The 23,676-nt window shown below is 54.7% G+C and overlaps 1 protein-coding gene across 7 annotated transcripts in view; it reads left to right on the plus strand.

The window, feature by feature from the left end:
• RERE (arginine-glutamic acid dipeptide repeats) overlaps positions 1 to 22,395 on the plus strand; it is a 420,891-nt gene extending 398,496 nt beyond the window's left edge. For all 7 annotated transcript variants that reach the window (XM_069545778.1, XM_069545780.1, XM_069545779.1 and 4 more), the window contains 11 exons: positions 11,210 to 11,372; positions 12,243 to 12,335; positions 12,823 to 13,022; positions 13,750 to 13,911; positions 14,269 to 14,382; positions 14,622 to 15,937; positions 16,025 to 16,247; positions 16,490 to 17,210; positions 18,689 to 18,835; positions 19,286 to 19,466; positions 19,759 to 22,395. In XM_069545778.1, coding sequence (XP_069401879.1) covers positions 11,210 to 11,372; positions 12,243 to 12,335; positions 12,823 to 13,022; positions 13,750 to 13,911; positions 14,269 to 14,382; positions 14,622 to 15,937; positions 16,025 to 16,247; positions 16,490 to 17,210; positions 18,689 to 18,835; positions 19,286 to 19,466; positions 19,759 to 19,792 — 3,354 coding nt within the window. In that variant the 3' untranslated portion in view covers positions 19,793 to 22,395. The remainder of the gene's footprint in view (positions 1 to 11,209; positions 11,373 to 12,242; positions 12,336 to 12,822; positions 13,023 to 13,749; positions 13,912 to 14,268; positions 14,383 to 14,621; positions 15,938 to 16,024; positions 16,248 to 16,489; positions 17,211 to 18,688; positions 18,836 to 19,285; positions 19,467 to 19,758) is intronic.
• Positions 22,396 to 23,676: the final 1,281 nt, after the last annotated feature.

Below are 23,676 nucleotides of genomic sequence, written 5' to 3' on the forward strand. Positions count from 1 at the left end.
AGCTGCTTGGAGAGGAGCAGCCACAGTGTAGAGGTTCAGGGGGTCCATCCAGGAGCCGTGAGTCACATCCGTGATTTTGAGCGCCGTTGGAGGTCGTCACTGCCTTACTTAGATGCTTCTAGCTGGAGCTGGTTCACTGCTTTACTTAGACACTTTAGCCAAAGCTCATTTTGAAAGATGTTTTGTTACATGTGCAGAAGGGCCCCAGTTCAGTTCAGTTCAGTCGCTCAGTCGTGTCTGACTCTTTGCAACCTCATGAATTGCAGCACGCCAGGCCTCCCTGTCCATCACCAACTCCCAGAGTTCACTCAAACTCACGTCCATTGAGTCGGTGATGCCATCCAGCCATCTCATCCTCTGTTGTCCCCTTCTCCTCCTGCCCCCAATCCTTCCCAGCATCAGTCTTTTCCAATGAGTCAACTCTTTGCATGAGGTGGCCAAAGTATTGGAGTTTCAGCCTCAGCATCAGTCCTTCCAAAGAAATCCCAGGGTTGATCTCCTTCAGAATGGACTGGTTGGATCTCCTTGCAGTCCAAGGGACTCAAGAGTATTCTCCAACACCACAGTTCAAAAGCATCAGTTCTTCGGTGCTCAGCTTTCTTCACAGTCCAACTCTTACATCCATATGATCACAGGAAAAACCATAGCCTTGACTAGACGGACCTTTGTTGGCAAAGTAATGTCTCTTCTTTTGAGTATGCTATCTAGGTTGGTCATAACTTTCCTTCCAAGGAGTAAGCGTCTTTTAATTTCATGGCTGCAGTCACCATCTGCAGTGATTTTGGAGCCCCCCCAAAATAAAGGCAACCACTGTTTCCACTGTTTCCCCATCTATTTCCCATGAAGTGATGGGACCGGATGCCATGATCTTAGTTTTTCTGAATGTTGAGCTTTAAGCCAACTTTTTCACTCTCCTCTTTCACTTTCATCAAGAGGTTTTTTAGTTCCTCTTCACTTTCTGCCATAAGAGTGGTGTCGTCTGCATATCAGAGGTTATTGATATTTCTCCCAGCAATCTTGATTCCAGCTTGTGCTTCTTCCAGCCCAGCATTTCTCATGATGTACTCTGCATATAAGTTGAATAAGCAGGGTGACAATATACAGCCTTGATGTACTCCTTTTCCTATTTGGAACCAGTCTGTTGTTCCATGTCCAGTTCTAACTGTTGCTTCCTGACCTGCATACTGGTTTCTCAAGAGGCAGGTCAGGTGGTCTGGTATTCCCATCTCTTTCAGAATTTTCCACAGTTTATTGTGATCCACACAGTCAAAGGCTTTGGCATAGTCAAGAAAGCAGAAATAAGATGTTTTTCTGGAACTCTCTTGCTTTTTTGATGATCCAGTGGATGTTGGCAATTTGATCTCTGGTTCCTCTGCCTTTTCTAAAACCAGTTTGAACATCAGGACGTTCACGGTTCACGTATTGCTGAAACCTGGCTTTGAGAAGTAATTTTGAGCATTACTTTACTAGCGTGTGGGATGAGTGCAATTGTGCAGTAGTTTGAGCATTCTTTTGCATTGCCTTTCTTTGGGATTGGAATGAAAACTGACCTTTTCCAGTCCTGTGGCCACTGCTGAGTCTTGCATATTTGCTGGCATATTTAGTGCAGCACTTTGACGGCCCCAACCTGATCTAAACTCAGACTTCTCCTCGAGGAAGAGACCAGGAAGGACTTTATGATGAAGTGGCATGCGACGACCCCTTGCTTGGCACATGTCTATGACATTTGTAGCCTAGAGCTTGAAGTGGCCAAGGGCTTCTGAGCAGGAGCCACTGGGTGGCCCACGTGTGGCGAGCAGGTCTGGAAGGGTGCTCATGCCCATGGCCTCCATCCTGTCTTGTCCCTGGAAGATCCAGGGACAAGACTTCCAAGAACTGGCGTCTATTCTCGGAATGTGTGGGAAGGCAGTACTTCTCTGGGCTTGTGCACAGATGCCCGCCACGTGTGTCTCTGATCTTGGTCCCCCAAGAATCGCTTCAGGCAGGTGTGGTTTTGTAATTCATGGGTGCTGGGGTAGGAAGGCTGGCTGCCCGTTGTGCTCGGGGACGCATAGTGCTCCTCTGTGCTCTTCAGCTACCGCTACCCAGGGTCCAGTTAGTGGGTCTGAGATACTATTGAACTGAGCTCTTCAGGTAAAAAAGATAACCCAAAGTCAAGCCTCAGACTTCAGAAAAAGATTATTTCCCCTTAGTTCATAGCAGACTGATTAAGAGCATAAGACTCTGGAGTGAAGACCCCCAGGGCTGCCGACTGAAGCTATGACCATTTTGTGGCTTGTCATCTTATTTATGAAGCAGGGATGATGACTACATTAGGGTACTATGACGACTAAACATATGAAGGTATGGAAAGTGCCTGTTTGTAGTGCCTAACCATTGTTATTGTAGATTCAACAGCCCAGTAAAAGGGTGGTGAGTTGGTTTGTGGATAAAGCCACTGGTGAGGAAGTGGGGGCACTGGGTTCCGAAGCCTGCCCTCCCGCCAGCTGTGATACCTACCCAAGAGCCCCCAATTGGAAGCAGCTGCGCAGGTGCGAGGATTCTGTCTTCATTGGACCGTGGGAAATGAAAAGCAGGAACACTGTAGTCGGTTCATGTTAACACTACCTATCAAATTAAGGAACTCTAGTTTAGAGATTGTCTATCTTATTATACTTTTTAGAAAAGATAAAATGTCATTTCTTTTGTGAAATAATGTTGAGATCAGGTAGTTACTTTTAATGACCTTACCTGGCAAAATAAAATGTTAGCAATCTTGCACCCATTTCTCAAAAGCTGGCAATGTTGCTTCCATTTCTCTGAAGTTTTATGCTTTTAGTGTTCAGGTAAATTTTAGTTCTCAGAAAATACTCATTCCGTCAGGTGTTTTGTGAACACTCATTATGTTTGAGATGGTGCCCCGGACTCTGGGGTGGGCCTGCAGATGGGGTGGACATAGACTTGGCAGCTGGACAGGCTCGTTCGTGGCTGCAGCCCAAGGGAGAGCCCACGAGTACAGGACAGAGGAGTGGGACGACGTCTGTGAAGGCTGGAGCCCCGAGTGGTGAGGAGGGCTCGGATAGACATCAAGAGAACAGAGTAGTGAGGGCTCACGGGGCTGCGTCCTGCCTGTGAAGGAGAGCACGGAGGAGCGGTGAGCTGGCCATCATGTTCAGTGCAGGCCAGAGAGCGCGCACACTGTCTTCTGGGGACAGAGGGAAGGGCTGGAGGAGGCGGCGAAGTAGCCGGGCAGTTCCCTGCAGGCCTTGAGGCGCCTTCGGTGATTTGGAGGCGGAGGTTGACAAGATGAGGGCTGTGCTTTGAGAGGACTGGCCTGGTCTCTGTGTGGGAGGGGCCAGGCCGGCTCACGGCCTCAGATCTGAGCTTCCGAGGGACGGTGTGGGACCAGAGATGGGGTCACAGGTTCCCAGGTGCGCAGCTGAAGCAGCGCAGAGCTTAGGCAATCTCATATGGTTTTGAGTTTAACCTTGGCCTGTCCCCTTTCCTTCACAGTGTTCAAATGTAGTGGTGGTGATTGTTTTAAAAGGAAAGAAACAAAGATTTTTCCTCCCCTTTACCCTGCACAGTTGGGATTTACAACAAGGGCAGTGAGAGTGCCTGGTTCTGGAGTGTCTCTGAGTGTCTCTGTGTGGTCTCATCATTATAACCGGCTAAACCTAGGAGACCTTCATAGACTTCTAAGAGTCTTCCCTTTCCTCCCTTCCCTTTGTCTCCAGGAGAGGAGCTGCGATGGGTATGGGTATGGGAGCGGGTATGGGTATGGAGGGTTGGGAACCTGCCCCAGGCGTGGGTCTTCCTCAGTGTGGCCATGCGGTCAGGTGGCTGTGGTTCTGCTGCACCTTTGAGCCTGTCATCTTCCTCCTGAATGTACCCCGAGACCACAGAGGCGTCAGCAGGCTAGCAGGCTGACGGTGTCGGGGCTCCTTCGGGGATAAGGGGATCTGGTTGGTTAGCAAAAGAAGAAACCAGGAGAGCATTGCTTTAATTATCAGACTCATTGCTGGAAGACAAGCAGTTGCCTGCTGGAGAGAGATCGCTAAGAGCAGCTACCCCCTGCGCTCAGTGGATGGTCAGACCCCATGCCCGGCTCTCACCTCAGCTGTTCTGTCATCAGGTCCAGTCCTGGGGTCCTCAAGGAGCAAGAGAAGAGTGACCTGCATGGGAGTCTGTGCCAGGAAGTTCTACTGACTTGTTTCACTACCCTTGGATCAATCCGTCATTTTTGCCAAGAAACAGTGCAGCTGTAATTCACAGGCAGAGGTGGCCGTGGAAATCAAAGGGGTTAGAGCAGCTCTTCCCAGAGGATGCGTCCCAGGCAGGCTCCCTGGCCCCAGCTCCAGTGGCCTCCCTGTTGCTTCCTGGGGCCCTGGGCTGGGGACCGAAGCATAGAAGCAGCTTTCCTCCTGCCCCCACTGGGGTTGGGGCCTTGTTTCATCACCACTCGCTGCTTCCTGGACCTTCTCCTTGCAAAAACACACCTTTTTTTTTTTTTTAATTCCTTTAAGCTTTATATCTCTCTGTTTCTGTCCAGAAAGTAAATGGTGAGTTTCTTCACCCTTTTTACCTGGACCTCCAAAGAACGAGCCAGACCATGACTGAAGGGCATTCTCCAAACAGAAATTTTAGCAAAGTAACCCTGCCCGCTCTGCTTCTCACTGTCCGTTGGCATATTGACTTGAGGCTTTCTGTACCGATCACTTATCTGCACTCTCTCTGTGTACTCAAGTTAAAATACTTACTTAGCATCCCAACGGTTACTAGTGGGTCTTAGAGAAAGAAGAGAACTTCTAAATGTTTACTGTCTGACCCCTGCAGTGGGGTGTGTCCGTGGCATGTGAAGGTCACTTGCTGTTTCGTGGCCCCTGTCCCACCACGCCGAAAGTGGGCCTGGAGGGCCTGTGAAATGGCCTCAGAAAAAGGCTGTATTTTAATGCCCTTCTCACGAGCAGCTTCCAGGCCTGCCTCTCCACCCCATCTCTTCTGCTCCCCGCACTTCTTAGTAGGCAGTGTTAAAACTTCAGTAAAGAGGAAATTCCTTTCCGTTCACAGCAGAAGGGCATTTGTGGGTGGCTCTACTGGGCACCCAAAATCACTGCAGATGGTGATTGCAGCCATGAAATTAAAAGACGCTTACTCCTTGGAAGGAAAGTTATGACCAACCTAGATAGCATATTCAAAAGCAGAGAAATTACTTTGCCAACAAAGGACCATCTAATCAAGGCTATGGTTTTTCCAGTGGTCATGTATGGATGTGAGAGTTGAACTGTGAAGAAAGCTGAGTGCTGAAGAATTGATGCTTTTGAACTGTGGTATTGGAGAAGACTCTTGAGAGTCCCTTGGCCTGCAAGGAGATCCAACCAGTCCATTGTAAAGGAGACCAGTCCTGGGTGTTCATTGGAAGGACTGATGCTGAGGCTGAAACTCCAATACTTTGGCCACCTCATGCGAAGAGTTGATTCATTGGAAAAGACCCTGATGCTGGGAGGGGTTGGGGGCAGGAAGAGAAGGGGACGACAGAGGATGAGATGGCTGAATGGCATCACCGACTCAATGCACATGAGTTTGGGTGAACTCTGGGAGTTGGTGATGGACAGGGAGACCTGGCGTGCTGCGATTCATGGGGTCGCAAAGAGTTGGACACGACTAAGTGACTGGACTGACTGACTGGCTACTGGTCACCTTCTAGGGCTGGTACTGGGTTCTCAGTAGTGTGCAGGGACCTGGGTTAGATTACTTCTTGTCTCCTGCACCTGCCCTGCCCCTCCGTGCATGTACAGAAAGGAGGACACTGGTTTTCCAAGGCCCTCCTTAACACAGCATAACAGAAGACCAGTGGTCAGCATTGTTTCTTTCTGCTGGTTCACGGAACCATGTTGTGAGAGTGGAAGAGAAAGGAACACTGTCTACCCTGAGCTGAGCGTAGGGTGTGCTGCGTGTCCAGGGTTATTTATAAAAGACTGAGGCCTTCCTTGGCTTGTAAAGAGAGAACCTGATTGCAGATGGCAAGCCTGGATTCTGAGCCAGGGTCCCGGGACCTCTTCTCCCACCACCTTCGGGTGTGGAGACTGTGGATGGTTGTAGCAGTAATAATTTTGTTATAATCACAACAAACTGGACTCAATCTGGGGTGTACCCTTAAGCTTCAGTAATGGGGTGAAAAATAGATGACTGCCTTTTTCAGCCTGTGCACCGGCCTCCCAGAGGGCCTGTGTCTGAGGAGTTAGTGCCGGGCTGAGTGGGGAGAGACCCCGGGGCTGGGGAGCGTGCTCCTTGATGGTCTTGGAGACAAACATCCCCCCTGAGAAGGAATCTTCGATACTGGCAGTGCCTGCAGCACCTTCCTCTTTCTGTCTGTACTTCTGCTTCCCCAAAGTCCCTTACAGAGAATACAGGTAGCTCATCTTACTTTAGAAAAGAGATTATCCTTTTATTGTGCAGGACAGGTACAGGCTCTCCTGTCTTAGCAGTGCGATGGCTGAATGAGGGAAAGGAAACAGCAGCTGGGTTCACGGGCGGTGTTTCAGCTTACCAACCGCCTGCAGGTAAACTGACCTGGTCAGGTGGTCTCCAGCAGCAGGATTGTCAGCTCCCCCTCCAGCCCATGGCCCACATCCAGTGGCATCCATTTGGGCCCTGGAACAGGTCTCCTGGCTCATCTTCCCCACCCACCCTCGGATAAAGCATTGCTTCCCTAAAGTGGGTTCATACCCGAGAAGCTCCCTGTGAGAGGTGAGCAGACAGATGCCACTGAGCAACCCCAGCCCTGCTCTTTAGCTGGTTGTCCAGGGCAACGCAGGGAGGGGAGCCTGCCCAGAGGGGTGGGGAGTGGATAGGGTGTGGGGAGAGCACAGAAGTGGAGCCATGATTCCTCCTCATGATTCCCAGTGGCCGAGCCTGGGTTATAGGCACGCCTGTGGCTGAGCCTCTGTCTGCCCAACTCTCATTTCTGTGTCTTGGTTTCTCTCTCTCCCCCAGGCCCCTGATCCACCCAGACAGAGTGCTGCCCTGAGCAGCTTATTTCTTCCCTTCTCTTCTGTGCCTGGCACTCCCCCACCCCTTGTTTTCTATTGGTGGAAAGTCAGAAAGACATAATACAGCTAGTTTTCTAACCCCCAGAGAAGAGCTGCTGTATGGGAACCTGGCTCAGGGAGGAAAGTGAGTCCTTAATCTAGGGCCACATGTCTCATTGCCATTGGCTTTCTGCATCTGACTTGTAGGATACCCCCCACCCCACCCCTGCAGCAACAGAAAAGGCAGGGGAGTTGGAGAGGGCGAGAGAATCTGCTAAAAATATAGCCCTGGGCCATGAACACTCCTCCCACAAGAGCTGCAGCCGTGACGAAACCCCTGAAGATGACTTCACCCCTCTGCTTCTTTGCCCAGGCACTAAACCACTGCCCCGAGATGAGAGGCGTGTTGACTGTGAGGCCTTGTTGTGAGATGAGCTGAGAGCACTGGGGACAAAATGATCATTACGGGCCATTCATGTCGACAACATTTGTGCCTCTGTGTTTGCTTGCAAGCACAAGCAGGAGCTAATTTGCAAGGCTGCCTTTGTGGAGCTGCCTTTTGATCAATGATTGCCTGTGTTAATGTTTCAGTAAGCTATTGATTTCTGCAGCAGCTTTTGTTCCCTGAATTTATGTGCAGTGGGTTTCCACAGCACACGCTATGCATGTTTGATTAAAGTTCAATTGACTTCATTCCTGGGGAGGCCTCGAGCTGCTTCACTCCCTGTTTGTAGAACCAGAGCTTTCCCCGGCATGCTCTTTTGTTTGTGCTCAAGACCTAGCCACCCATGCAGTCACCAGTATGCTGCTTCTAATCCTCCTAGATTTGCTCCATTCCAATGTTTAATCCCTTCCTAGACATTAGAGTGGATGAGAGGCAGCTAATAAAACCTGGTCTGGAATTTTTTTTTCTTCCAGTCAACTTGCTGATGTATTACTGGTGTGTATACCATATGGGTCATAAAAATGCACTCAGAGGACACAGGTCCAGTGAGTTTTGACAACTGTACACGTCCATGTAATAACTCCACAGTCAATTTGTAGGACAGCCTCATCACCCAGAAGGTCTCCTCAGGTCCTTTTACGGGCAGTCGCCCACGCCTCACGCACCAGACAGCAGACAGCCACTCATCCTGCCTGGGCCCTTCCGTGTGGGCTGCTGCCATTCAACATGATGTCTGAGATGCGCCTGCTTGTTGTAGCTGTCAGTTGTTTTTACCTTTTTACCGCCACGTAGTATTCTCGTGAGTGGGTGTACCAGAATATGTTTGTCCGTTCTCCCATTAAGGCATTGTTGGGGGCTTTGAAGTTTTCATGAATGTTTGTGTAACGTCTTTGTGTGCACACATATTTGTATTCCTTTGGGGTAAACACCTGGGAGTGAAATTAGTTGCTAGGCCGTGTGGTCCATGTTCAGCCTTCTGTATGTTGTGTGTTAGTCGCTCAGTCCTGTCCGACTCTTTGTGACCTCATGGACTAGCCCGCCAGACTCCTCTCTCCATGGGAGTCTCCAGGCAAGAATACTGGAGTGGGTTGCCATGCCTTTCTCCAGGGGGTCTTCCTGACCCACGGATTGAACCCAGGTCTCTTGCATTGCAGGCAGATTCTTTACTGGCTGAGCCACCAGGGAAGCCCATTTGGCTTTCTCAGAACTGCCAAAAGAGTTCCGCAAAGTGATTTGACCATTTTACATGTCCATAGTGGTATATGAGATTTCTTGTCACTCCCCTGTGTTCCCTGAATTTGGAAATTGATATTCTTTCATTTTACCACCGCAGTCCGTTTTGATCTTTGATACTCAGAGGATGGCGTCTGTCCCGGGCTCCTTGTTTAAGAGCTATTACTTAAGGTTGACGTAAGTTGACACTTAGTTTAATGTTAGATGTGTGTGTCCTGATCTTTCTCACGTACTCGAGGAGGACCAGTGCAGGCTTCAGGTTGCGAACCTGGGCTTTTCCTGAGTCTTTTCTGTCTGGCATCTGATGTCGGGCCTAAACTCTGGCTTCTGTTTGAATCTGTAGGTTATACCATTTCTTAATACCATTTGAAACTCTTTCATGTTTGAGGAACAGAAATGATCCCTTGTATCCATGAATTGCAGACCAGGACTGCCCAGAACCGTCAGGGTGGCTTGTTCACAGCCTACAGGTCAGACCGAGGTGTGGCAGAGACGAGGTGGTCTTGCCTCCCCTCCAGGTTTCTCTCCCATTTTTATTTTGTTTCGCCTCTTGCAGCTTGCCATTTCCCCTCACGTCTCAGCCCTGTCCCTGGGCCCCTGAAACAGCTTCCACTGAAGGTAGAGGTGGGAGGAACAGGAACCTTTGGGTTTCTCATTCTTCTTTCTAGCCCTGGGACTGGGCTGTGATTTACTGCACCAGCTGCCCTTCTGAACTGACGAGGCACCTGCAGCTCTGACAGTGTTTGAAGGGTGACAGTGACCTGCCTTGGCTTCTGGTCTGTTTCCTTATAGGAAAACCGGAACCAGGTCACTGGTGTCAGCACAGATCTCTTAATCACAGTGGATTTATGAGTTTGTGCCCTCCAGTGAGCCAACAGCAAAAGATCAGTATAGATAAATGACTGGCTAAGTCAGAAAGGTAGGAAGTAAGAGGCAGGAGCCAGGAGGTGTCTTAGGTCGGGACCTCGGAGGCTCAGGACGCTCCCCTCAGTATGGGGCATTGGAGGCTGTGTTTGTAGACTAACTTCTACTAACATGTAGAAGGCAAACAAGGAAGAAATTCAAGGGCAATTGCTACATTGTCCTGTGTTGTTCAGGTACCCGTGTGGAACTGGAAAGAGGATGGGGAGTGGCTTACTTGCTCCTGGGGGTGTTTTCAGAGAAACCGCGTGTGGCTGGGCATCCATTGGTCACGGATGTGTCACGTGGTACCTGCATTGCTTCGTCTCTTTCAGTCTCCTTAGCATGGGTCTTTCCAGCTAGATCTCAGGTCACTGGTGGACAGTCTTTGCTTCTCCGTTTTGCCTCCTGCATTCACAAAGCGGAGAGCCTTCCATGAAGCAGAGTGGACCTTGGCCAAGTAGCTCCAACCCTCAGATATAGGGGCCCTCCCACATTCAGGAACACACCCCAAGATATGGTACTGACTTTCCAGAGTAGTGATGTAATTAGAGAAGATCAGTGTGATTGAGGCTCTCTGACTGTTTTAACTATTTTAAAATTCTAAGTAGAGACACTTTTTCTTAAAGCAAAGACCCTCAAGATACTGGTCTTTTGTCAGCCAACTGCCATTGCCGCCCCCAACCCCCGTGTGTACGTATATGTGCATGCACACGTGTGTGTGCGAGTATGTGTGCACATGTGTATTCTGTACATGTGTGTGGGTATGTACATATTGCATGTACGTGCATGTGTATACGTGTGTGTGTGTGAATGTATGGTTGAGCCCCTTGAGGCTGGGAGGGCCACAAGTGCCCTTTATTAAAAAGTTGCATTTGGACTCATTTCGGCTGGCTTTGTTTTTAAAAGCTGTCTTGGCTCCATTTCTTCGGGGCCTTCCATGAAAAGAGGAGCTCCTTTGGCCTTACACACCTTTGGCCTTACACACCGACCTTGTGGCGTGTGGTGTCTCCTCTCTACCCAGCACCACCGTGTGCCGCATCCACTCTCAGTCTTTTTGCCAGGCCTCAGCTTCGCCATCAGCATCCTGTGCTGGCTCGTCCGGGGTGGTCATTGGGCCTGGCCGGGGGGCTGTATAGCACTCTTCCTGGGCTTGGGCTCTGTTCTTCCCAACCTCCCTCCTGGCCCCAGTTCCTGCCACCTCAGTTGTTTGCTTCACCTGGAATGATCTCCCTGGCTGGGCATTTCCATGTTTCCCCATGTGGATTCACTGACTTGCTGTGCAGAGATGTTCCCTGTGTGCACTTGTGCATACACACACACGTACATACACATACCTGGAGGACAGGAGTTCTCCTTTCTGTTGATGGTTTATTGATGCACTTCCAGTGCTTAGAACTGCTCATAGTAGGCACCCAGCAGATACTTGCTGAGTGAATAAATGTTCTTGATGTCTAGAAGTTATGCTCTGACGGGCTGGCAGACAGGCCCCACTGGCCCATTGCACAGGCAGCTCCACGGGTGTGTCTCAAGTGAGCCCAGGCCTCCAGGGCAGCTGTGATAAAGGCAGCCTCTGCTCCAAGGCTGTGCATCTGCCTCAGCCAACCCTTCTCTCCTGCAGGGAGAACTGATCACCTTCTATTACTACTGGAAGAAAACCCCGGAAGCAGCCAGCTCCCGAGCCCACCGCAGGCACCGCAGGCAGGCCGTGTTCCGGAGGATCAAGACCCGTACTGCATCCACGCCTGTCAACACGCCCTCCAGACCCCCGTCCAGTGAATTCTGTAAGTGGGGGCTTTGCACACGCCACAAGCTCCCATGTCCCAGCTCTGGGTGGACCTGCTCTCACAGCCGTCCTTGGCAGAACTTGTGTTGGGGCCGGGGTGGGGTGGGGTGGGGCGGGGGCAGTGGTATATGTGCGTGCATGTTTGTGTGTTGCAAAGCCTGATCTAAGAGTTTTACAAACTGCTTGTGCATATAGACTTTTCTGAAACTTAATATCTGTAAGTCCTGGCCTTGACCGTGGCCTGAGGCGGTTTTTAACATTGGAGGATGATCTCCCTTAGCAGACAGTGCACTGCACTTGTGGTCACAATACGATCAGTTTAACATTTTCTTCTTCCTCCTACTTTTCTGAAGTCCTCCTCTTGGTCCTATGTGATCTGCAGTCTGACAGTGAAGCCCACACCTTGTTAACCTTTGAAAACTAGATTCATGGCTTGTGATCCTGTCTTGGCCCAGGGCACTCAGCCTGAGGATCACAAACGGGAAACAGTAGGCCTGGAGGGCGCTGAGTCTTGATGGAGAGGAAGCCCCTCAGAAAGTCAGGAAGGGCATCATGGATGCACTCGCCCTGTTCAGATCCACCATCTGTGGGCATCAGTGCCAGCTTCTCCAGGATTGAGGTGTGACAGCAGACCACCAGAATGACAGAGCAGATTGTTGGGTACCATCCCTCATACACGAGTTCTTCATTCTGATGACTGGCCCTGAGAAATCCAGAGTGGTCCTTTGTGAACACTGCCCCAGCCAGCCTGCTGGGCCGCTCTGACTGTTGGCCCAGAGCCTGGGGCAGGTCAGAGGTAACAGGGGGTCCAGTCTTGGCCCAGCATGATGGTGTCTCCCCCACCCCTTTGTGTGCCCATCATGCCCAGTGGACCTGAGTTCAGCCAGTGAGGATGACTTCGACAGCGAGGACAGTGAGCAGGAGCTAAAGGGCTACGCCTGCCGCCACTGCTTCACCACCAGTAAGTGGGGCCAGTGGGAGGGGGCCCTTCGCTGGAGCAGCCAGGCTCAGGTACTTCCCGGTTCTGAAGGTCTGGGGAATCAGATTGGAGACTTGACATCTGCATTGTCTTCAGGGTTACTTAGAAAGTGGAAGACTCTCCTGTTGGCAGTCAGGCTGGAGCACTGACCAGGGGCTGGGATAGACTTGCTCAGGGTCAGGGCAGAGGCACCTGTGTTTCCGGGGAGCCTGCTGCCAGCTCTTCCTGCCCGTTCATCCTGAGATGAGGTGGGGTGGTGGACAGTCCTGAGATCTCTCCTTCCAGGAAGAAGCAGGGCTGCAGCACCCGAGCTGTTGAGTGGCAGGTGTCGGCCGAGGCCAGGGCCACATGGTCCTCGTGGTACCACGGTCAGCCAAGCCCACTGAAGGGCCTCCCTGCTTGGATGTCTGTACCCCGAGACGTTGGTGTCTGAGGTTGGCAGCCACACTGCCTCCCCTTCCCCCTGCAGCCTCCAAAGACTGGCACCACGGGGGCCGGGAGAACATCCTGCTGTGCACCGACTGCCGCATCCACTTCAAGAAGTACGGCGAGCTGCCCCCCATCGAGAAGCCCGTGGACCCCCCACCCTTTATGTTCAAGCCCGTCAAAGAGGAAGACGATGGGCTCAGCGGGAAGCATAGCATGAGGACGCGGCGGAGTCGTGGCTCGGTGAGTCCCTGGCCAGGCAGCCTGCGCGTGTCTCCCGCCAGGAGGAGGCTGGGAGTGTTTCATTTCAGGCAGAGAAACAGACCCTGGAGGGGACATGCCTGGCCTGTGGGGGAGAGCCCTTGGTTCTCTCCTCTCTTGCATCTCCTCGGGGACCTGGTGGAGCAGCATGAATCACTGTACCCCCATCCCTTCTGAGCCCCGTGGCCTTACAGAAATGTCCTCAAGGCCTAGGGGTTTTAGGAGCTGAGCTGCATTATTTGACAGCTCATCTCATTGGGTCACTTCCCATCCTATCACGTGAAATTGGCCAGTGTGCATGTGTGTTTGGTGGGAGGAGCAGGCAGTTCCATGGAGCAGACAGAAGAGGGGGAGTGACTTAAAGCCGACCTCAGGTATAACATCACTCAGGCCAACCTCTGCCCCTCAGACAGCCCTGTCCACTTCCAGCTTATGTCATTCAGGACAGTCCCTGGAGGAGATGAGAGCTTCGAGTTTAAGCTGAGAATTGCTCTTTTCCATGTAAACTCACCCATTCACACCCTCCCCCCCCCCCGCCTTGCTTCACTCCATGTTGACTCCTGTGCAGTGAGGGACAGCCAGGGGTGCCTGTGGTTTGCTAGGGGCTGGGATTTGACCTACTCTGGAGGCTCCTGCCTGGGAACTGGGCCCAGGTGGCCTGTGTGGGGACTGGGGTTGAGTCTCACCAGCCTCCGGTTGGGGTGGGCAGATGTCTACACTGCGCAGTGGTCGGAAGAAGCAGCCAGCCAGCCCTGATGGTCGTGCCTCGCCCATCAGTGAAGACATCCGCTCCAGTGGCCGGAACTCTCCCAGCGCGGCGAGCACCTCCAGCAACGACAGTAAAGCAGAGACAGTGAAGAAGTCAGCCAAGGTGAGCTGCCAGGAGGGCAGGTGGGAGGGGCTGCTGGAGTCTGCACTCAGCTGCCCTGAGTCTCTCAGTCATTTAGGGAACCTTGCAGGCACCAGCAAGGCCTCACCTGGGGTTGCGGACTGGGGCTTGGAAAAAGGGGTCCACATAATTCCCAGCACAGACCTATGGGGGCCACCTCTTCCTGTCCCCAGATACTTGTTCCTTCCTGGCCCCACTGGCCCCTTCCAGAGCTTTCTTGTTTCTGGGGGTAGAGCATGGTGTAGGGGGAGTCCAGGTGTCAGCAAGTGGTTGTCATTCCCTGAGGCTGCTGGGCCATCCTCCCTTGGCCTGAGGCCTCTCGTGGGTTTCCTGCTGCAGAAGGTGAAGGAGGAAGCCACATCCCCTCTTAAGAGCACCAAGCGCCAGCGGGAAAAGGGGACCTCGGATACAGAAGAGGCCGACAGGACCAGCTCCAAGAAGACAAAAACCCAGGTGAGGCTTGAGGCTGAACCGCATTGACTGCCCCCAGCAGCTCCTGTCCCTTGAGAAGCCCCCTGGGCGGTGGCCGTGTCCTGCCTCCCAGGGAGGGGCCTAGAGCACCTCTAAGACTGGCCAAGTCAGGGCAGGAACTGTGGGCCCCGCTTGCTGCCTCCTCAGCCAGACCTCGCTATGTGGTGGGGCAGGGGGTGTCCGGCTCCCCTAGACCTTCCATCTTCCTTCTCTGGCCCCAGGAGATCAGCCGGCCCAACTCGCCGTCCGAAGGCGAGGGGGAGAGCTCAGACAGCCGCAGCGTCAACGATGAGGGCAGCAGTGACCCCAAAGACATTGACCAGGACAATCGCAGCACGTCTCCCAGCATCCCCAGCCCCCAGGACAACGAGAGTGACTCAGACTCCTCGGCCCAGCAGGCGACGCAGCCCTCTGCCCTGCAGGCTCCTGGAGGGGCTGCCCCAGCCCCCTCCTCTGCCCTGCCAGGGACTGCCCAGCTGCCCACCCCGGGGCCCACAGCCGCCCCCACTGCCCCCTCACAAGGCTCCCCCTCAGCCTCCCAGCCTCCCACCCAGCCACAGGCCCCCTCAGCTGCTGCTCCCCATGCCCACATCCAACAGGCGCCCGCTCTCCACCCACAGCGGCTGGCCTCACCGCACCCCCCGCTGCAGCCACTGACAGGCCCGGCCGGCCAGACCACCGGCCCACCCCACACCCAGCCCCCCCTGCACAGTCAGGGCCCGCCTGGCCCTCATGGCCTCCAGGCTGGGTCCCTACTGCAGCACCCGGGGCCCCCACAGCCCTTTGGCCTCCCTCCCCAGGTGTCCCAGGCAGCAGCCCACCCTCACACCTCCCTGCAGCCCCCTGCCCCTCAGTCGGCCTTGCAGCCTCAGCAGCCCCCCCGGGAGCAGCCCCTGCCCCCAGCACCCCTGGCCATGCCCCACATCAAGCCCCCGCCCACCACGCCCATCCCCCAGCTGCCGGCGCCCCAGGCCCACAAACACCCCCCTCACCTCTCGGGGCCCTCTCCTTTCTCCATGAATGCCAACCTCCCACCCCCTCCTGCTCTGAAGCCCCTGAGCTCCCTGTCCACTCACCACCCGCCCTCAGCCCACCCCCCACCCCTGCAACTCATGCCACAGAGCCAGCCACTGCCCTCATCCCCTGCACAGCCCCCTGTGCTGACTCAGAGCCAGGGCCTGCCCCCCGCCGCCACCTCCCACCCTGCCACAGGCCTCCACCAGGTGCCCCCCCAGCCCCCGTTTGCCCAACACCCCTTTGTCCCTGGGGGCCCCCCTCCCATCACCCCTCCGACTTGCCCCTCCACCTCTACTCCTCCGGCGGGACCCGGCCCCTCGGCCCAGCCACCCTGCTCTGGTGCTGTTTCTTCGGGAGGCAGCGTACCTGGGGGGGCACCCTGCCCACTCCCCACCGTCCAGATCAAGGAAGAGGCTCTGGACGATGCTGAGGAGCCCGAGAGCCCCCCTCCCCCGCCTCGGAGCCCATCCCCTGAGCCCACTGTGGTGGACACCCCCAGCCACGCCAGCCAGTCTGCCAGGTAGAGGTCCCGGGAACCCAGGCGTGTCCAGGGCAGGGGTAGCTGGGGCCTCGGCTGGGACCCAGCGTGACACTGGGCCTTTTGTAGGTTCTACAAACACCTGGACCGGGGTTACAACTCGTGTGCACGGACTGATCTGTACTTCATGCCTCTGGCTGGATCCAAACTGGCCAAGAAGAGGGAGGAGGCCATCGAGAAGGCCAAACGAGAGGCCGAGCAGAAGGCACGAGAGGAGCGGGAGCGAGAGAAGGAGAAGGAGAAGGAGCGAGAACGCGAGCGGGAACGGGAGCGCGAGGCTGAGCGAGCGGCCGTGAGTCGGGAGGGCAGCCTGCTCCGCAGGCGTCGAGGGCTGGTCCCCGTGCCCGCCTTGAGTGGGCCACCCCTCGCTGTCTCTCAGCACCCACCTGCCTTACTTCTGTTTCCACAATATGCCAACCCCTCTGGGTCCCGGTCCCCCGTCACGGCAGGTCTGGACCAGGGGTAGGGTGGGGGACCCAGTCGGTTAGGCCAGGGGCGAGGCGTCTGCCCCTCATGGCCTCTTTACTCTTGCAGAAGGCGTCCAGCTCGGCACATGAAGGCCGCCTCAGCGACCCCCAACTTGGCGGTCCCGGCCACATGCGGCCTTCCTTCGAGCCCCCGCCCACCACCATCGCGGCTGTGCCCCCCTACATTGGGCCTGACACGCCGGCCCTCCGGACTCTGAGCGAGTACGCCCGGCCCCACGTCATGTCACCCACCAACCGCAACCACCCCTTCTACGTGCCCCTCAACCCCACCGACCCGCTGTTGGCCTACCACATGCCCGGCCTCTACAACGTCGACCCCACCATCCGTGAGCGGGAGCTGCGGGAACGCGAGATCCGAGAGCGGGAGCTCCGGGAGCGGGAGCTGCGGGAGCGGATGAAGCCGGGCTTCGAGGTGAAGCCCCCAGAGCTGGACCCCCTGCACCCGGCCGCCAACCCCATGGAGCACTTCGCCCGGCACGGTGCCCTCACCATCCCCCCTGCCGCTGGCCCCCACCCTTTTGCGTCTTTCCATCCCGGCCTGAACCCCCTGGAGAGGGAGAGACTGGCCCTGGCCGGGCCCCAGCTGCGGCCAGAGATGAGCTACCCGGACAGACTGGCGGCTGAGCGCATCCACGCCGAGCGCATGGCCTCTCTGACCAGCGACCCCCTGGCCCGGCTGCAGATGTTCAACGTGACCCCGCACCACCACCAGCACTCCCACATCCACTCGCACCTGCACCTCCACCAGCAGGACCCCCTCCACCAAGGTGGGCGCCTGCCGTGGGTCTGCGGGGGTGAGGGGTGCTGTCCGGAGCAGAGCTTGCAGCTCCTGGCATGTGTGGGGGTACCCAGCGTGCCCCCTGGCTCCAGGGTTACCTGGGGCCCTCTGCTCGCCGACTCCTGATGAAGCTTGGGTTCTCAGTCCTGTGCCTGCAGTGGGGCTGGGATGGAGGAGGCGGCCTGTGCTCACTGGGGCTGCTTGGGAGCAAGAGACAGGGCTGGAGGAGCAGGGCAGAGCCTTTGGGGCAACATGGAGGCAACTAGGACACCCGGGGAAGCTGGGGGTTATCATCAGTGAGAGCTTTTCTGCTCCCCCTCGGGGAACGGGGCTTGGGCTTCTGCCAGCTTTGAGCTGGATCACCTGGCCAGCACTGCCCAGTCTTGTCCACTTCAGGAGCAAGAGCTCTGGAAGGCCCACCGGTCGACGGCCATGGGTGCAGGCTGGTCTGAGGCTGACACCGGCACAATTGGTGTCCCACTGGGCGGCTCTGCAGACTGGCCAGACAGGGTGGGAGGGAGGTCAGGGCCTGCTGTGGGGGCCCCTGGGCCCCTTCTGGGTGGGGAGAGAGACAACGGACAGGGTGGGCCCCAGAGGGAAAGAGGGCAACCTCCAGTTTCCTACACATGTTCCCAGCCCCACCTGACACGGGAACCAGGAGCTGTCGCATTCACCCCGTAGTCCCAGCACCAGGAACGTTTGTGGTTAAGCCCTGGGGTTAGCAGCAGGTGGGCCTCAGTTCCGCAAGAGGACAGGCGAGTGTTCTTAGCATGTTCGTTCACCTGACAAATGTTTACTGAGGATCCGCAATGTGCCCGGCACAGCCGTAGAAGCTGGTGACACCCCTGTCCACGTTCACCTTCCAAATCTGGGGGCAGTCGATAAATGTGTCTGAGTTTGTGAGGAGCAGTTAGTGTTCTGGAGGAAGACTGAGCAGAGAACTGGGAGGTGTTGGAGCCGGGGAAGGAGCGTCCTCAGGCCTAGAGAGTTGTGGGTGCAGAGGCCCCAGGGCCAGAGAGGGTGACTCCAGGGAATAGACAGGCGACGTGCTGAGAGGGTCACTCAGAGAGGCCAGGGCTTTCTGAGCCCCGTCAGGCAGCACCTGCTTTGCTTTGGTTCCTGTGGGTGAAGAGCCAGGGAGGCAGCTTGGGGCAGTGGATCTCACAGGCCCAGGACGGGGCTGGGGCAGTTGACTCCGGGGCAGTGCAGATCCAGGGTCCTTGCCAAAATGAGATTGGGGCTGCTGAGGAGACTGGGGAAGAAAGACGTCAGCTCTTCACTCTCACTTTCCGGATCTCCGTGCAGGTGTTGGGGGTCAGGGAGGGTGACAGCCACTCTGGATTAGCAGGTCAGGGTTATTTATGGCCTAGTGACCAGAAGCCAGCTGTGGAGAGGAGGAAGTTGCTGTGAATACCACGGAGGAGGGCGAGCGGCTCCCGAGCCCTGTGCTTCTGCCCCTTTTTCTAGGTTCAGCAGGCCCCGTTCACCCACTGGTCGACCCCCTGACCGCTGGCCCTCACCTGGCGCGCTTTCCCTACCCTCCTGGCACCCTCCCCAACCCTCTGCTTGGACAGCCCCCCCATGAGCACGAGATGCTCCGTCACCCAGTGTTTGGTAAGAAGACGCCTGGGGAAGGAGGGGGCCCGGGAGGGCTGGGTCAGGGGTCTGGTCTGATGTTCATGCATTTACTGTGTGTTCAGCACAGGCCTCTCCTGTGGGGGGGGGAAATACCTGGGAGCTGGGCAGGCAGACCCCTGCCCCTGGGGAGCTGGGGGTGAGGCTGTAAATGCACAGCAGGAGCCCAGAGGGAGTAGGAGGGCTGAGGGCAGGCCTCTGTGATGACCAAGCAGTAGGCTGAGGAGGAGGGGCCCCAAGGGAGATGGGGGTGTTGCGCAGGCACCACACTTCTTTCTCCCCAAAAGCTCTGCTCTGCTGGTCCCTGCCCAGTAGGTGACCTCTTGATCCTCCCCTCAGGAGGCTCTCTCCTGACCTGACCTCCTTGGCAGCCTCATCCTGGCCACTGCCTTGGCCTTGCTATAACAGAGGCTGTTTGGTGTTTGGCAGGCACCCCCTACCCCCGAGACCTGCCTGGGGCCATCCCACCCCCCATGTCGGCGGCCCACCAGCTGCAGGCCATGCACGCCCAGTCGGCTGAGCTGCAGAGACTGGCCATGGAGCAGCAGTGGCTGCACGGACACCCCCACATGCATGGTGGCCACCTGCCCAGTCAGGAGGATTATTACAGGTGAGGTGGGGAGGGGCTGCGGGGGAGGCCAGGCCCCTCCGCCTGTGGGTCCCCAACCCCCGCCCCAGCCCAGCTGCACTCACCCTGCTCCCCACCCCATATCAACAAGTGCTAGGCTGTTTTCCTGCCAGTCAGGGGACTCCTAAGGGTCTTGGTGGTGGGGGTAGAGGGTGCGGGGTGGGGAGGGGGTCAGCAGTGTGGCGGCTACTCAGGCATCCAGACCCTCCAGCTGCAGGCCTGCCCAGGCCTGATACCTATGACTTTTCCTTTTTTTTTTTCCTTCTCTTTCTAGTCGACTGAAGAAAGAAGGTGACAAGCAGTTATAAGTTATTTATTTGTTAACGTTGGCTGTGGAAACCCCAATTCTTGGGGGAGAGAAACAGGACTTTTTACATACAATAGGAGCTCTAAAAGCAAAAAGAATATCTTCTAAAGATTTCTTTATATATTTAAAAACCCCACAACTAAAAATGTATCAGCATACATAGTGTTCGTTTGTAGAGAGGATTCCTTGAGACTGGTTTGGGTCTCCCTGCATGACAGTCCCCCAGAAACTTAGTGAGTCCTGGACTGGACTGAACACCCAGAAAGTGCCCCTGCAGTCTTGGGGTTTGGCTTTAGCTTTCTTTTCCTTCCTTGATTTTTCTCAGTAGGTGCTAGATCCCAGCTCACACCCTTCAGTGCGTGCAGACACACTCAGTTGCGTGTGTCCCAGAACCCACACGGTCTGCAGCATCTGAGTTTGGAATCCAAGAGCTATAATTTTTAAAAAATCTTTTATTTTAATACATTGTAGGAGATCTTCATAATTTGAGGAGGTTCTGTGCATGGCTTTTTACGTCTGTAAATAAATAATTTTAGAACAGCCTTTTTTTTTTCCTTCCACGAACTACTATTCTGATCTATTTTTTCCAGCCATGTCACTAATTGTGAATTCCTACCAGCTATTGACAGAATACAGAGTTGATTTTTTAATAAAAAGTTATATATAATTATCCCTTTAATTAAAGGGAACAGATGGGCGTTACTAGTTAAAAAGGGGCAGAGGAGGCTAGGGGCTAGGTTTGGGAGCAGCCAGGGGTTTGCAGGGACAACATTACAAGCCGTTTCTTTGTGTTGCTGCTTTGGTTCTCGCTCCTGTCTGTTCCCGGCTCCTGCTTTGCCAGCGGTGCAGACCGCGGTGAGCTCAGCCGACTCGCTGTGCACCAGGAGCACAGGAGTTGAGTGTCCCCCGTTCAGTCTCTGCAGGCGCGAAAGCACATGTTCCTGTGTGTCTGCTTGTAGATTTCCTTGTAGATTTCTGTACACGCGCATTTGGTTGGTCTGGATGAACTGCTTCCCCCTCCCACCAATATTTGGACTATTTCATAAACATCCTAGAAAATTGAAGAAAATAATTCTCACTAAGCACGTGTGCTTGCCAAAGGATCTGTCAGAAGCCTGCTTTCTGGTGTGTGTGGTCATTCGGATTTCCTTGTGGGGAGGCCGGGCCATCTTTGCCCTGTTCAGAGGCTGCTTTGGGGTCAGGGCCTCCGGGAGGTGTCCCAGTTGTGGGTGGCAGTCCTGTGTTGCGTCCTTGTATCACCACACTTGGTGTCCCGCTCTGCCTCACAGAAGCAGGACAGGGGTCGTGGACATAGAGTGGGAAGCAGGCTCCACGTGGGGCCCCCTCCGAAGGGACAGGAAGCCCCGAGCCTGCCTCTGCTCTCCAAGGAGCCCACGTGATGCCCTTTCTCCACAACAGAGGTTGAGGACACTGGGGGGCCATTACGCACCTCTTGATGAAACTTTCTGCCTCTCTCAGACCCTTGAGGGCCTTTTCTGCCATGATGTGCAGGGGTCCCAGCCGAGAGTGAAAGGAGAGCAGGAGTCCCACCTGGGGTCAGTGGACATGAAGCATGTCCCAGACCACAGAGAGTTGGGACAAGAGGCTGGCACTTTGACCTAGAAACCAGCAGGTATTAGCTCAGATTCAGGTTCTGGATTCAGACCTGTGGTGAGGGCATTTCCAGTGTCTGTTAAACCATGTTCAGTTTCATTTGGGACAGATAAGGGGTGGTTTGGTCTGTTGAAAATGTTTGTAGTAGTAGATTTTTTTCTTTGGTTTTTCTCTCATTCCATTTCTGCCTTAACCTTAGCTCCTTGAGGGGATGCAGGCTCAGATGGAAACTTGGTCATCACTTTCATGGCCGATTGGCCAGGAGCAGTCATGTGGCCAAGGCTAGCAATGTGCCATGGTGGCGGGCTCAGTGCTTCAGGCTCCACGCCTCTGAGCCAGGCCCCTTCCTGCTGCTCCCGGCTCCAGCACAGACACCCCCGCCTGCCCACCCTTCCTCTCCTCCCTTTTGGTAGACCATGATGCCTACTGTTTACTTACACCTTCTTGATCTCCTCTCTCTATCGTCCATTTTTCCAAAGAAGAGAGAGTGAAGTACTTGGGAGTCTGTATTTGAAAACCGTCTGAAGGCGTTTTCTCATTTGGTTTTGGTTTTCTCCTCACGTCCCCAGGTGAAGCACTGAGATTCTTCCATTTAAAAACCCACAGCCTGAAACCCTCACTGGTCAACTCCAGTGTGTGTAGGAGGCCCCAGACCTTCGCGGTGTCTTTGAAGCCCAACCCCCTGGTTTCCGTTTGGGTTTCCTGCCTTGGTTGGGAGTTGAGTTTTGCGTTTCCGTGTTTCACGTGTATCTTGTTCACTGTCGTCGAGGTCGAGCTTCACTGCGGCAGCAGCAGAGCGGAGTGTACATTCTGATTTGCTACGTTTATATATATCTTGAAGCTAAATGTATATATGAGTAGTTTGCCATGAGATAACACAGTGTAAACAGTAGACACCCAGAAATTGTGACTTCTGTGTTCTCTCCATTTGAGTATTTTGTAATTTTTTTGAAATATTTGTGGACATAAATAAAAACAAGCTACACTACAGCGGCTGCTGTATCATTTCTGGGGTGGGCAGGGGGTTGGCAGTTTGTCCTGCCCTGGGGCTCCCAGGGTGGGGAGGGGGCAGAGGGATGGTTGGGTTCTCGGTGTTGCCAGCACACTGGCTTACTCTCTGGGACAAAGGGTCTCCAGTGGGCACACTACCCTTGGGGGAGCCTTCAACCTGCTGACGGGACACTTGGGACCTTCAGTGACTCCCCAGGCAGAACAGGCCCTGTGTTGGGGGTGAAAGGTGATGGCCTTGGAACCACTGTACTCTCTCTTAGCTCCTCCCCCTGCCTTTCACCCCACACCTCTAATTTGTGGGCACCTTGATAACTCAGTTGGTAAAGAATCCACCTACAACGCAGGAGACCCTGGCTCTCCTGATTCGGGAAGATCTGCTGGAGAAGGGATAGGCTACCCACTCCAGGATTCTTGGGCTTCCCTTGTGACTCAGCTGGTAAAGATTCCACCTGCAATGCAGGAGACCTGGGTTTGATCCCTGGGTTGGGAAGATCCCCTGGAGAAGGGAAAGGCTACCCACTCCGGTATTCCAGCCTGGAGAATTCCACGGACCGTATATATCTGAGCCACCAGCCAGGACAGTTGCTTCTGGCTCTGGCCGCTCCTCCTGTCTTGTCCCCTCTCCATCTGTACCCCCAACACCTGCCGGTGCCCCCATCCCACCTTCAGCTGCTGCAGGCGCCCTACTGGTCGACAGCGCATCCAGGACCTGATGGGGGATCTTAGCCTCCTGCTGCCAACAAACACTCCAGGTGGCCTGCAGAGAGTATGTGTGGCCTCCAGGGGGCAGCAGTCACCAGGGTGGGTTCAGCCTGTGATTTTTCAAGAGACCAGAGTGTGGTTTCCTGAAGTTTCAAGACTGTCTCTGGAAGTTGTACACTCACCTTTTTATCTGGGATCTGGTCGCAATGATGAGCAAGAGCAACCTGGAGCGCTTCTCGTTAGTAAATTGCCCTCAAGCAGGATCGCTGGTGTCTCAGATGGTAAAAATTCTGCAGTGTGGGAGACCTGGGTTTGATCCCTGGGTTGGGAAGATCCTCTGGAGGAGGGAATCGCAGCTCACTCAAGTATTCTTGCCTGAAGAATTCCATGGACAGGAGCCTGGTGGACTATAGCCTATGGGGTTGCCAAGAGTCGACTGAACGACTAACACAACCACTCACGACTGTGGTTCTGGGTTGTGGATGAGAAGATGGGGTGGGTGGAGTGGGGAGTAGGTGGAATCTGGGTGCTGTCTTTGCCAGTCTCTCATCTAGATGG

This window comes from Ovis canadensis, chromosome 12 (genome assembly GCF_042477335.2).
Source record: "Ovis canadensis isolate MfBH-ARS-UI-01 breed Bighorn chromosome 12, ARS-UI_OviCan_v2, whole genome shotgun sequence".
Classification (NCBI taxonomy): Eukaryota; Metazoa; Chordata; class Mammalia; order Artiodactyla; family Bovidae; genus Ovis; species Ovis canadensis.